The sequence below is a fragment of the Pseudophryne corroboree genome, chromosome 11, assembly GCF_028390025.1.
Source record: "Pseudophryne corroboree isolate aPseCor3 chromosome 11, aPseCor3.hap2, whole genome shotgun sequence".
NCBI lineage: Eukaryota > Metazoa > Chordata > Amphibia > Anura > Myobatrachidae > Pseudophryne > Pseudophryne corroboree.
Window position 1 is genome coordinate 223,167,433 of NC_086454.1, and position 13,444 is coordinate 223,180,876.

The 13,444-nt window shown below is 48.2% G+C and overlaps 1 protein-coding gene across 3 annotated transcripts in view; it reads left to right on the forward strand.

Moving 5' to 3' along the window:
• PSKH1 (protein serine kinase H1) overlaps positions 1 to 13,444 on the forward strand; it is a 172,136-nt gene that overhangs the window by 121,767 nt on the left and 36,925 nt on the right. For all 3 annotated transcript variants that reach the window (XM_063945275.1, XM_063945274.1, XM_063945276.1), the window contains one exon: positions 6,891 to 7,907. In XM_063945275.1, the coding sequence (XP_063801345.1) occupies positions 6,972 to 7,907 (936 nt within the window). In that variant the 5' untranslated portion in view covers positions 6,891 to 6,971. The remainder of the gene's footprint in view (positions 1 to 6,890; positions 7,908 to 13,444) is intronic.

The following is a 13,444-nucleotide window of genomic DNA, read 5'->3' on the forward strand; positions in this document are numbered from 1 at the left end:
ACCGTGATCAGGCGGTTCTTAGAACACTTCCGGGGTATTTTACCTAAGTTGGTATCTTCTTTCCACCTTTATCAGGAGATTGTGGTTCTGGCCTTTTGCCTCTCCTGAGTTGTCTTCCAAAGAGCGGTCTTTGGATGTGGTACGGGCTCTCCGTATCTAAGTGAAGAGAACTGCTTCCCTTCGGAAGTCGGATTCTCTCTTTGTACTGTTTGGTTTTCACAAATGTGGCTGGCATGCTCACAAGCAGACCCTGGCCAGTTGGATTAGAATGGTGATTGCACATGCTTATGTACAGGCTGGTCTTCCAGCCCCTGCTACCATAAAAGCCCATTCTACTCGGTCGATTGGACCTTCTTGGGCGGGCCGCCGTGGTGCGACCCTTGAACAATTGTGCAAGGCGGCTTCGTGGTCCTCAGTGAACACGTTCATAAGGTTCTATGCCTTCGATGCTTCCGCCTCCCAGGATGCTTCCTTTGGACGCCGGGTTCTTGTGCCCGCTACAGTGCGTCCCCCTCCCATTAGGAACTGCTTTAGGACATCCCCAATGTTATTCCCTGTGGAGCCCAGTGTAACCCGCAGCAGAAAACGAGATTTATAGTAAGAACTTACCGTTGTTAAATCTCTTTCTGCGAGGTACACTGGGCTCCACAGGGCGTCCACCCTGACGCACTTAGCTTCTTTGGGTTGGTGTGGCATTAGCTACTGACACTTTCTCCTGCCGTGAGAGTGTGGTGTATGTGGCTACTAACAGTTGTCATCTCTTTTACCTGCTACTGCATTGGATTTGTTAACAAAAACTGAGCTCCTGTGCATGAAGGCGGGGCTGTACAGGAGGCGGCGCTATGCATTCTGGGAACAGTCAAAGCTTTGAGCCTGTTGGTGCCTCGGATTAAGATCCTACTCTACACCCCAATGTCATTCCCTGTGGAGCCCAGTGTACCTCGCAGAAAGAGATTTAACAACGGTAAGTTCTTACCATAAATCTCTTTTGTTTTTTATAACCCCTTTTCTGCAGCGGGGTACACTGGTATTCCACAGGGAATAACATCGGGGTGTAGAGTTGGATCTTGATCCAAGGCACCAACAGGCTAAAGCTTTGACTGTTCCCAGGATGCATTGCACTGCCTCCTCTATAGCCCCGCCTCCAGGCACTGGAGCTCAGTTTGTAAGTTGGTCACTAAAAGGTGGGGCTGCGCTAGGCATCCCTGAAAGAGCTTTTTTTTTTTTTTTTATATAGAAGACTTCAAGGGCCGCAGCACTTTCTATGTCTTTATGACATGCTGTGCTGTGGCTCCATCACCTCCCTTCCGCTGCCTGGTTTCTGGGTACTTGCAGCGGAGACGTACCGGTTTTCTTCAGGCACACCACCACTGTTGTTCTCCAGGATCGCATGGCTGCACTTGAAGGGGGGAGGTAAGTCGCGATCCGGTCACGGTCCCAGGAGACGGACTGCGCCGCTGGCGTGGACACTGTTTCGCACAGGGACCCCACTATATCCAGCAGGGCAAGGAGCACAGGTCGGATTTATTAAAAATCCATTTGAAAAAGGCTCCACAGTACCTGGTGGTGAAGTCCAGCAGAGGGGATAAGGTGCTGACCTGTAGCCCCTCCCCCAGCTCCAGGCGCCATCTACCGCTGATGTTCCTGTCCTAGAGCTGCATCTCTCTCTCTCCCCCTCACTCCCTGAAGAGATTTTGGCGCCATTACATAGCTGGGCTGATCTCCGGGACTGCTGGGCACTGTCTCCTCTGTAAATCCGCCTGTATCATCAGCGCTGTGCATTTACAGACACTTAAATATTGTACATGTCATTTTAGACCGTGTTCGTTTAGAACAAGTGTACTGCTATCGGGATATCTAGTACAAGTATTTTATGATAATGCACAGTAAACACTGGATGTATGTTATATCTGTATACATACATACCTATATGTAATTACTAGTCCAGTGCAGTTTTATTGTTATATGTGATAATTAATGCATTGTACCTATGACTGAGTGTGCCTATAGCTGCTGTGTGGATTCCACTCTTGTGTATCACACGTTTGCTATCACTATATTCTGTACCCTTGGGAACAAGGTGCGTCAAGGTCTCATATAATATAAAGTGCTACACAGGGTATACTGTTTGTATTACTCACTGTTTTTCAGTCACCCCATACCACTTAAATCCTCTGTCTGTGCTCTGTATTTACTGTCACAGAATACAGGGCATTTTTTGCTGTTTTTTTGTTGTTGTGTGTGATTCTCTGGCTATATTGTACTATTACATCCTAAGGCTACATCCCACATGATGTCTGCTACACAGGGTGGGACATCCGCGGACGCTCCTGCCTCACGCAGTGCTGTCGTCACGGATTCACCAGTGGTGGAAGTGTTAGCTGCTGGTTCAAGGCACTGGGGGTCATACATCTCTCAGTCCATCTGTAGCACCTGTGGTCAATCAAGACCCACCTTGGGCAGCTTTTTCAAATATGCTGACTACGCTTGTAACGCGTTTCTCGCCCCCTGTGGGGTCTCCTGTGCCATTACAGCCACATGTCCCTGTAGTTAATCTGCCATGGGCGGATACTTGGTCTACCCAGTTACAGCGATTAAATCGGACTTTGGTTAGACAAAAGTCCACCCCACATCCCTCTGGGGCCAAGGGGTCCTCTAATCGGGCCATTTCTTCCTCACAATCCACTAATATTTCGGATAATTCCTCCTATGAAGATGGGGAATATACTGATCCGTCAGACACTGATTCAGTTGCTTCTGATGAGGAATCTGCAACCCAGGTTGATGTTCCTGACCTTGTGGAGGCTATCAAGCTGATTCTCCAAATTGATGATGACATTGAGCCTCCTGTTACATCTAAGAAACCTGATAAGTTTAAACGTCAGAAGGTTGCTAAAGTAGTTTTATCACATTCTGACCTCTTAATTGACATACGTCAGGAATCCTGGTCACCTCCAGGAAAGAAGTTTTCCCTGTCTAAAAAGATGCTAGCTCGTTATCCTATCCCTGCGGAGTTGAGCAACAAGTGGGAAACTCCACCTCCGGTAGACTCTCATGTCGCTCGTCTTGTGGTGTCCTCCACTCTGCTTGTCACCACTGTCACTTCTCTGAAGGAACCGACAGATAAGAGTGGAGGAATGCCGGAAGTCTATTTACACTCTTACCGGTGCTGTACATAGACCCACTATGGCTGCCTCTTGGGCAGCAAAAGGAATTGAAGCATGGGTTTAGGCAATTGAGGAGGAGCTACCTCAGGATTTTTCTGATACTGCCAGACAATATCTGTTGTATATTACCACAGCCTCTCACTATATTCAGGTAGCGGCCTCTAATGCAGGGGTCATGGCGGCCAAGGCTTCTACTACGTCTATCCTGACTCACCGGATTCTGTGTTTGAGGTCCTGGAAAGTGGACCTGGAATCTAAAAAGACCCTTAAGAGAGACATCCTGTTCAGGGAAGCTCTGAATAAGATTGTGACTGACTTTGCAACGGCCAAGACAGCGTTTCTCCCAAGTACTAATCCTGCTCAGAAGGCTAAGAGTACCACTTTTCGTTCCTTTCGACCTCCCAGTAAAGCAAAAGTTCAGGCATACTCGAGACAGGCTCATACTTCCAAAACATCTAAGCCCAAATCGAAACAATCCTGGGCCGCCCGTCAGCCTGCTTCCAAGCAAGACAAGCCTGCTGCATGATGGGGCGGGCCTCCCCATGGGGCACCCCGACTTCTGCAATTCGCCCAGGCCTGGTTAAAGACCACTTCAGACGCCTGGGTACGGGAAGTTGTCTCTCATGGGTACGCAATCTCTTTCAAGAGACGTACCCCTCGCCAGTTCTGTTCAATGGTTATCCCCTCTGGTTCGTTGAAAGCGCAAGCTCTACACTTGGTTGTACAATCCCTCCTGGAAACAGGAGTGGTAGTGCCGGTACCTCTGTCCCAGAAAGGCAGCGGATGCTATTCAATCCTGTTTCTAGTTCCGAAACTGAATGTTTTTTTCCGGCCTATCCTCAACCTCAAATCATTGAACAAGTTTGTAAGAGTGTCCAAATTCCGTATGGAAACTCTGCACTCTGTTGTGCTGGCTACGGAACCCGAGAACTGTATGGTATCCCTGGACATACAGGATGCTTACCTACACATACCTATTGCCATTTCACATCAGCAGTATCTGCGGTTTGCTATCGGCAACCTTCATTTTCAGTTGCAGGCTCTGCCATTTGGACTGGCCACGGCACCTCAGATTTTCACCAAGGTCATGGCCGTGATGACTGCTTTCCTCCGTCGTCAGGGAATCAGGATCCTGCCGTATCTGGATGACTTGCTGATTCTGGTGAACTCACAAGAAGTCCTCCTCAGTCAACTGGAGATGTTGGTCCAATTCCGACAAGCCCACGGGTGGCTCATCATTTAGAAGAAGTCCTCGCTGGTTCCTGCTCAGAGCATGGTGCACCTGGGGGCGCTGCTGGACACACACACAGCCAAAGACTGTTTCTGTCTCCGGAGAAGGTCCTGGAACTTCAGGAAAAGATCAGATGCTTCCTCTCTCGCCAGAGAGTGTCGATACACTCTGCGATCTAAGTACTAGGCCTCATGGTGTTGGCTTTCGACATGGTGGCGTACGCTCAATTTCATTCCCGTCCTCTGCATAGGTTATTCCTTTCCAAATGGGACGGCCTGCCTCATCGGATCAGGTCTCAAATGATCTTCTTGACTCCGGAGGTTCGTCTGTCACTGAGCTGGTGGCTACAGGACCAACAGTTGAGCAGGGGCCGTCCCTTCTGGATATCCAACTGGGTCCTCCTGACAACGGACGCCAGTCTGCGAGGTTGGGGCACGGTGTTGGAGCAACACTCTCTCCAGGGTTGGTGGACCGATAAACATTCTGGAATTGTGGGCAGTGTTCAATGCGTTGACTCTGGCTTTACGTCTGGTACAGAACAGGCCTGTTCAAGTACAGTCGAACAACGCCACCAAGGTGACATGCGGGGCGGACTAGTCCTGTGCTGGGCATCCCCCCTCATGTCTGAGTGCATGATTGTAGCTGTGCTAAATTTAGCACAACTACGATCAATTCGGAATGACCCCTGTGTCCCTCCTGTGGCTCCATGGGATCGGTCTGTTGTCTTAAATGCCCTGCAAGAGTCTCCATTTGAACCTCTTGAGTCTGTGGACCTTAAATACCTTATGCTTAAGGTTGTATTTCTGTTGGCTATTGCCTCTGCTAGGAGGGAGTTGAACTTAGGCGCTTTGTCCTGTCCTGTCCACTCTTTCTGATTTTTCACCGTGACCGGGCTGTTCTTCGAACTCACCCTGGTTATTTGCCTAAGGTGGTATCATCTTTTACCTTAACCAGGAGATTGTGGTTCTGGCCTTCACCTCTTCTGGTCTATCTTCCAAAGAAAACTCTTTGGATGTGGTTCAGGCTCTCCGTGTTTATGTGGAGAGGACTGCCTCCATCAGGAGGTCAGATTCCCTTTTTGTACTTTTTGGGTTTCACAAACTTGGCTGGCCTGCGATAAGCAAACCATGGCCAGATGGATTAGAATGGTGATTGCACAAGCTTATGCGCAGACTGGACTCCAAGCTCCTGTTGCTATCAAGGCCCATTCTACTCGGTCGGTTGGACCTTCTTGGGTGGTCCGCCGTGGCTCGTCCGCAGAACAATTGTGCAAGGCGGCTACGTGGTCCTCTGTGAATACGTTCATCAGGTTCTATGCCTTTGATACTTCTGCCTCCCAGGATGCTTCCTTTGGACACCGAGTTCTTGTGCCCGCTACAGTGCGTCCCCTCCCATGAGGAACTGCTTTAGGACATCCCCGATGTTATTCCCTGTGGAATACGAGTGTACCCCGCTGCAGAAAAGAAGATTTATAGTAGACTTACCATTGTTAAATCTCTTACTGCGAGGTACACTGGATTCCACAGGGCGCCCACCCTGACGCACTTAGCTTCTTTGGGTTTCTATGGCATTAGACGCTAGTCATTTCTCCTGTTGTGAGAATGTGGTTCTGTGTGACTAACATCTACCGTCTCTTACCTGCTACTGCATTAGACTGGTTAACAAAACTGAGCTCAGTGCCTGGAGGCGGGGCTATAGAGGAGGCGGTGCAGTGCATCCTGGGAAAAATCAAACCTTTAGCCTGTTGGTGCCTCTGATCAAGATCCAACTCTACACCCCGATGTTATTTCCTGTGGAATCCAGTGTACCTCGCAGAAAGAGATTTAACAATGGTAAGTCTACCATAAACCTCCTTATATCAACATCTGTTGACTTATGCATGTCTTATACACTCTACCGGGACCAGCAGCAATGAGGGGTGCATGCTCCTTCGCTGGGTCAGAGCCACCCCATATCACTACGGCTTGTGGCTCCAAGAGGTGCACCGCTGGGTTGTTAATGGTTGCAGTCTCTGTTTACAGTAAATAAACAAGTCCCCTACTTTATCCTAGAGACCTGTAAAAAGACGAGGAACAATAGGAGGAGCTAGACTATATGCAGGGAGTGGGTGGTCTCTTTTGAAGTGTTTCGGCCTCTAGGAATGGGTTACTAATGCCAGGAGAGATGAAGAGGACAAACTAATTATTTTCCAGTAGCAGATAGCTACTATAATTTACTGCTGTGATCTAGTAAAGTTTCACTATTGCAAGCATGTAAGTTTAACTGCTGATTTCGTGGATTTTATGTAAGACAATATATGTAAGTTGAAATGGTTACAAATATTCAGAATAGTTTGAAGGTAATATGCAGAGTTGAAAGGAGTGAGTAATGCTTTCCCACCTATTTTCAATCTTGATATTTTAAGATTCTGCACATTCGTAACCACTACTGAATACAATTATTTTTACATTGCTGTGGAAACGAACACTGATATTCATAGTTTTGTTTTCCAGGTCCATTTAAAGAACGTACAGGCACATCCTTTTTATTGATTTCTGCAAACACGATGCCACATGGACGACTGAGTGTTTCCCATGATGGGCTGTGGGACAAGCAAAGTTCTCCCAGAGCCTCCAAAGAATATCCAATTGGACCTGGTAAAAAAAGTGGAACCTTATCTAACCTCAAAAAACGACCAGTATAAGCACTTTATTACAGACCATGGACGAACAGACACAAAAGGGTCTTCCCCAACTCCCCCTTACTCTAATGGCTACCCACACGGTCACACAGAAACTGCAGATCCTCGCAGACATAAAGTAGCTAAGTACAGAGCTAAATTTGATCCGAGAGTGACTGCAAAATATGACATTAAGGCTCTTATTGGTAGAGGAAGCTTCAGCCGTGTTGTAAGAGTGGAGCACAAAGCCTCCAAGCAACCATATGCCATTAAAATGATTGAAACTAAATACAGAGAGGGAAGGGAGGTGTGCGAGTCAGAACTTAGTGTTCTTAGGCGAGTTCGACATACCAATATCATCCAGCTGATTGAAGTATTTGAAACACAGGAAAGGGTGTATATGGTGATGGAGTTAGCAACAGGTGGAGAACTTTTTGACCGAATAATCGCTAAGGGCTCCTTCACGGAGAGAGATGCCACTCATGTGTTACAGATGGTTTTGGAGGGGGTAAAGTATTTGCACACTCTTGGGATCACACACAGAGACTTAAAGCCTGAGAATCTCCTTTATTACCACCCCGGAACAGACTCAAAAATTATGATTACAGACTTTGGGCTTGCAAGTGCTAGAAAAAAAGGGGACGACTGTTTGATGAAGACCACCTGTGGAACTCCGGAGTATATTGCACCTGAAATTCTCGTAAGGAAGCCTTATACCAACTCTGTAGACATGTGGGCACTAGGAGTCATATCTTACATTCTTCTGAGTGGGACTATGCCGTTTGAAGATGATAACAGAACACGGCTGTACCGACAAATTTTAAAGGGAAAATATAGCTACTCTGGGGAGGTAAGTGGTTATTTTGCTGTGATAAGCAGTGCATTTTAAACTGTTAAAACTAAAAATAAGATTTTACTTACCGGTAAATCTATTTCTCGTAGTCCGTAGTGGATGCTGGGGACTCCGTAAGGACCATGGGGAATAGACGGGCTCCGCAGGAGACTGGGCACTCTAAAGAAAGATTTAGTACTATCTGGTGTGCACTGGCTCCTCCCTCTATGCCCCTCCTCCAGACCTCAGTTAAGGAAACTGTGCCCGGAAGAGCAGACATTATAAGGAAAGGATTTTGGAATCCCGGGTAAGACTCATACCAGCCACACCAATCACACCGTATAACTTGTGATACACTTATCCAGTCAACAGTATGAACAACAACAGGGCATCAACAATGGATGCCAACATAACATAACCCATTATTAAGCAATAACTATTAGTGATGAGCGGGTTCGGTTTCTAGGGAACCGAACCCCCCCGAACTTCACCATTTCTCTGACGTCCTAGTGGATGCTGGGGACTCCGAACGGACCATGGGGAATAGCGGCTCCGCAGGAGACTGGGCACAAAAGTAAAAGCTTTAGGACTACCTGGTGTGCACTGGCTCCTCCCCCTATGACCCTCTTCCAAGCCTCAGTTAGATATTTGTGCCCGAACGAGAAGGGTGCTCACTAGGTGGCTCTCCTGAGCTGCTTAGTAAAAAAGTTTAAGTATAGGTTTTTTATTTTCAGTGAATCCTGCTGGCAACAGGTTCACTGCACCGAGGGACTAAGGGGAGAAGAAGCGAACTCACCTGCGTGCAGAGTGGATTGGGCTTCTTCGGCTACTGGACATTAGCTCCAGAGGGACGATCACAGGCCCAGCCATGGATGGGTCCCAGAGCCGCGCCGCCGGCCCCCTTACAGAGCCAGAAGACTGAAGAGGTCCGGAAAATCGGCGGCAGAAGACGTCCTGTCTTCAATAAGGTAGCGCACAGCACCGCAGCTGTGCGCCATTGCTCTCAGCACACTTCACACTCCGGTCACTGAGGGTGCAGGGCGCTCTGGGGAGGGGCGCCCTGAGACGCAATAAAAACACCTTATATGGCAAAAAATACATCACATATAGCTCCTGGGCTATATGGATGCATTTAACCCCTGCTAATTTTTCCTTAAAAAAGCGGGAGAAAGGCCGCCGAGAAGGGGGCGGAGCCTATCTCCTCAGCACACTGGCGCCATTTTTCCTCACGGCTCCGTTGGAGGGAAGCTCCCTGACTCTCCCCTGCAGTCCTGCACTACAGAAACAGGGTAAAACAAGAGAGGGGGGCACTAATTTGGCAGATAAATCTATACAGCACTTCAAAACGGAATTGATAGCAGCCTTGCGCTTGTTAAATGCTGCTAGTTCTAAGGTAATAGAGGAAACACCCAATACCTCCTATTTAACACAGATTTACACAAAAAGAAAAATGCCCAAAACTAGCGCTCTATACACATGAAATGAAGATGTTTAATATTGACACGCAGAAATCCCCTGTGTGGTCTCTCTCCTGGAAAAACACTTACAGGTTGTTTCTTTCACGTGTGTCCATAAAGGTATCTTTAAACAGCTTACAGATTTCACCCACTGGTGTCACAGTTTTCTTTATCTAATAGCTGACAGTATGTAACTTACATTAGATTTCTGTCCCGCGTTCCCATAAAGGTATCTTTATCCTCTCTGTGTGTTAGTATCCAATAGGAATTCCCAGCAGAACACACTTGCTTCCAAAAAGGATTTTTATTTAAAATACAAAAAGTCATAAAAACAAGTCCGCATACATCAATTGGAACTGGGTATCGGCAGTTGATGGAAAACCCCGTGAAAGAACGCACCGGCTGCAGACAGGTCCTTCTTGAAAAAGGGGAGTGGACTCCCTGAAACGCGTTGAAGCCGTCCTGTGTCTGTGTTCAGAAGGTCCTGGAGATCGGTGATTCGGACTCCGTGCGGTGCGCTCACCTGTCTGCGGGACAGAAATCTAATGTAAGTTACATACTGTCAGCTATTAGATAAAGAAAACTGTGACACCAGTGGGTGAAATCTGTAAGCTGTTTAAAGATACCTTTATGGACACACGTGAAAGAAACAACCTGTAAGTGTTTTTCCAGGAGAGAGACCACACAGGGGATTTCTGCGTGTCAATAGTAAACATCTTCATTTCATGTGTATAGAGCGCTAGTTTTGGGCATTTTTCTTTTTGTGTAAATCTATACAGCAGCTATATAAGGGAAAAACACTTATATAAGGTTATCCCTGTATATATATAGCGCTCTGGTGTGTGCTGGCAAACTCTCCCTCTGTCTCCCCAAAGGGCTAGTGGGGTCCTGTCCTCTATCAGAGCATTCCCTGTGTGTGTGCTGTGTGTCGGTACGTTGTGTCGACATGTATGAGGAGGAAAATGGTATGGAGGCGGAGCAATTGCCTGTAATAGTGATGTCACCCCCTAGGGAATCGACACCTGACTGGATGGTCTTATGGAAGGAATTACGTGATAGTGTCAGCACTTTACAAAACATGAGACAGCCGGCAAATCAGTTATTACCTGTACAGGCGTCTCAAACACAGTCAGGGGCTCTAAAGCGCCCGTTACCTCAGATGGTCGACACAGACCCAGACACGGACACTGACTCCAGTGTCGACGGTGAGGAAACAAACGTATTTTCCAGTAGGGCCACACGTTACATGATCACGGCAATGAAGGAGGTTTTGAACATTTCTGATACTACAAGTACCACAAAAAAGGGTATTATGTGGGGTGTGAAAAAACTACCCGTAGTTTTTCCTGAATCAGATGAATTAAATGAGGTGTGTGATGAAGCGTGGGTTTCCCCCGATAAAAAACTGCTAATTTCTAAAAAATTATTGGCATTATACCCTTTCCCGCCAGAGGTTAGGGCGCGTTGGGAAACACCCCCTAGGGTAGATAAGGCGCTCACACGCTTATCAAAACAAGTGGCGTTACCGTCTCCTGATACGGCCGCCCTCAAGGAACCAGCTGATAGGAAGCTGAAAAATATCCTAAAAAGTATATACACACATACTGGTATTATACTGCGACCAGCAATCGCCTCAGCCTGGATGTGCAGTGCTGGGGTGGCTTGGTCGGATTCCCTGACTGAAAATATTGATACCCTGGACAGGGACAGTATATTATTGACTATAGAGCATTTAAAGGATGCATTTCTATATATGCGAGATGCACAGAGGGATATTTGCACTCTGGCATCAAGAGTAAGTGCGCTATCCATTTCTGCCAGAAGAGGGTTATGGACGCGACAGTGGTCAGGTGATGCGGATTCCAAACGGCATATGGAAGTATTGCCGTATAAAGGGGAGGAGTTATTTGGGGTCGGTCTATCGGACCTGGTGGCCACGGCAACGGCTGGGAAATCCACCTTTTTACCCCAGGTCACCTCTCAGCAGAAAAAGACACCGTCTTTTCAGGCTCAGTCCTTTCGTCCCCATAAGGGCAAGCGGGCAAAAGGCCACTCATATCTGCCCCGGGGCAGAGGAAGGGGAAAAAGACTGCAGCAGGCAGCCTCTTCCCAGGAACAGAAGCCCTCCCCCGCTTCTGCCAAGTCCTCAGCATGACGCTGGGGCCTTACAAGCGGACTCAGGCACGGTGGGGGCCCGTCTCAAGAATTTCAGCGCGCAGTGGGCTCACTCGCAAGTGGACCCCTGGATCCTGCAGGTAGTATCTCAGGGGTACAAATTGGAATTCGAGACGTCTCCCCCTCGCCGGTTCCTGAAGTCTGCTTTACCAACGTCTCCCTCCGACAGGGAGGCGGTATTGGAAGCCATTCACAAGCTGTATTCCCAGCAGGTGATAATCAAGGTACCCCTCCTACAACAGGGAAAGGGGTATTATTCCACGCTATTTGTGGTACCGAAGCCGGACGGCTCGGTGAGACCTATTTTAAATCTGAAATCCTTGAACACTTACATACAATGGTTCAAATTCAAGATGGAGTCACTCAGAGCAGTGATAGCGAACCTGGAAGAAGGGGACTATATGGTGTCTCTGGACATCAAGGATGCTTACCTCCATGTCCCAATTTGCCCTTCTCACCAAGGGTACCTCAGGTTTGTGGTACAGAACTGTCACTATCAGTTTCAGACGCTGCCGTTTGGATTGTCCACGGCACCCCGGGTCTTTACCAAGGTAATGGCCGAAATGATGATTCTTCTTCGAAGAAAAGGCGTCTTAATTATCCCTTACTTGGACGATCTCCTGATAAGGGCAAGGTCCAGGGAACAGTTAGAGGTCGGAGTAGCACTATCTCAAGTAGTACTACGACAGCACGGGTGGATTCTAAATATTCCAAAATCTCAGCTGATTCCGACGACACGTCTGCTGTTCCTAGGGATGATTCTGGACACAGTCCAGAAAAAGGTGTTTCTCCCGGAGGAGAAAGCCAGGGAGTTATCCGACCTAGTCAGGAACCTCCTAAAACCAGGCCAAGTGTCAGTGCATCAATGCACAAGGGTCCTGGGAAAAATGGTGGCTTCTTACGAAGCGATTCCATTCGGCAGATTCCACGCAAGAACTTTTCAGTGGGATCTGCTGGACAAATGGTCCGGATCGCATCTTCAAATGCATCAGCGGATAACCCTGTCTCCAAGGACAAGGGTGTCTCTCCTGTGGTGGTTACAGAGTGCTCATCTTCTAGAGGGCCGCAGATTCGGCATTCAGGACTGGGTCCTGGTGACCACGGATGCCAGCCTGAGAGGCTGGGGAGCAGTCACACAGGGAAGAAATTTCCAGGGCTTGTGGTCAAGCATGGAAACGTCACTTCACATAAATATCCTGGAACTAAGGGCCATTTACAATGCCCTAAGTCAGGCAAGGCCTCTGCTTCAGGGTCAGCCGGTGTTGATCCAGTCGGACAACATCACGGCAGTCGCCCACGTAAACAGACATGGCGGCACAAGAAGCAGGAGGGCAATGACGGAAGTTGCAAGGATTCTTCGCTGGGCGGAAAATCATGTGATAGCACTGTCAGCAGTGTTCATTCCGGGAGTGGACAACTGGGAAGCAGACTTCCTCAGCAGACACGACCTCCACCCGGGGGAGTGGGGACTTCATCCAGAAGTCTTCCACATGATTGTGAACCGTTGGGAAAAACCAAAGGTGGACATGATGGCGTCCCGCCTCAACAAAAAACTGGACAGATATTGCGCCAGGTCAAGGGACCCTCAGGCAATAGCTGTGGACGCTCTGGTAACACCGTGGGTGTACCAGTCAGTGTATGTGTTCCCTCCTCTGCCTCTCATACCCAAGGTACTGAGAATCATAAGAATTAGAGGAGTAAGGACTATACTCGTGGCTCCGGATTGGCCAAGAAGGACTTGGTACCCGGAACTTCAAGAGATGCTCACGGAAGACCCGTGGCCTCTACCTCTAAGAAAGGACCTGCTCCAGCAGGGACCCTGTCTCTTCCAAGACTTACCGCGGCTGCGTTTGACGGCATGGCGGTTGAACGCCGGATCCTGAAGGAAAAAGGCATTCCGGATGAAGTCATCCCTACCCTGAT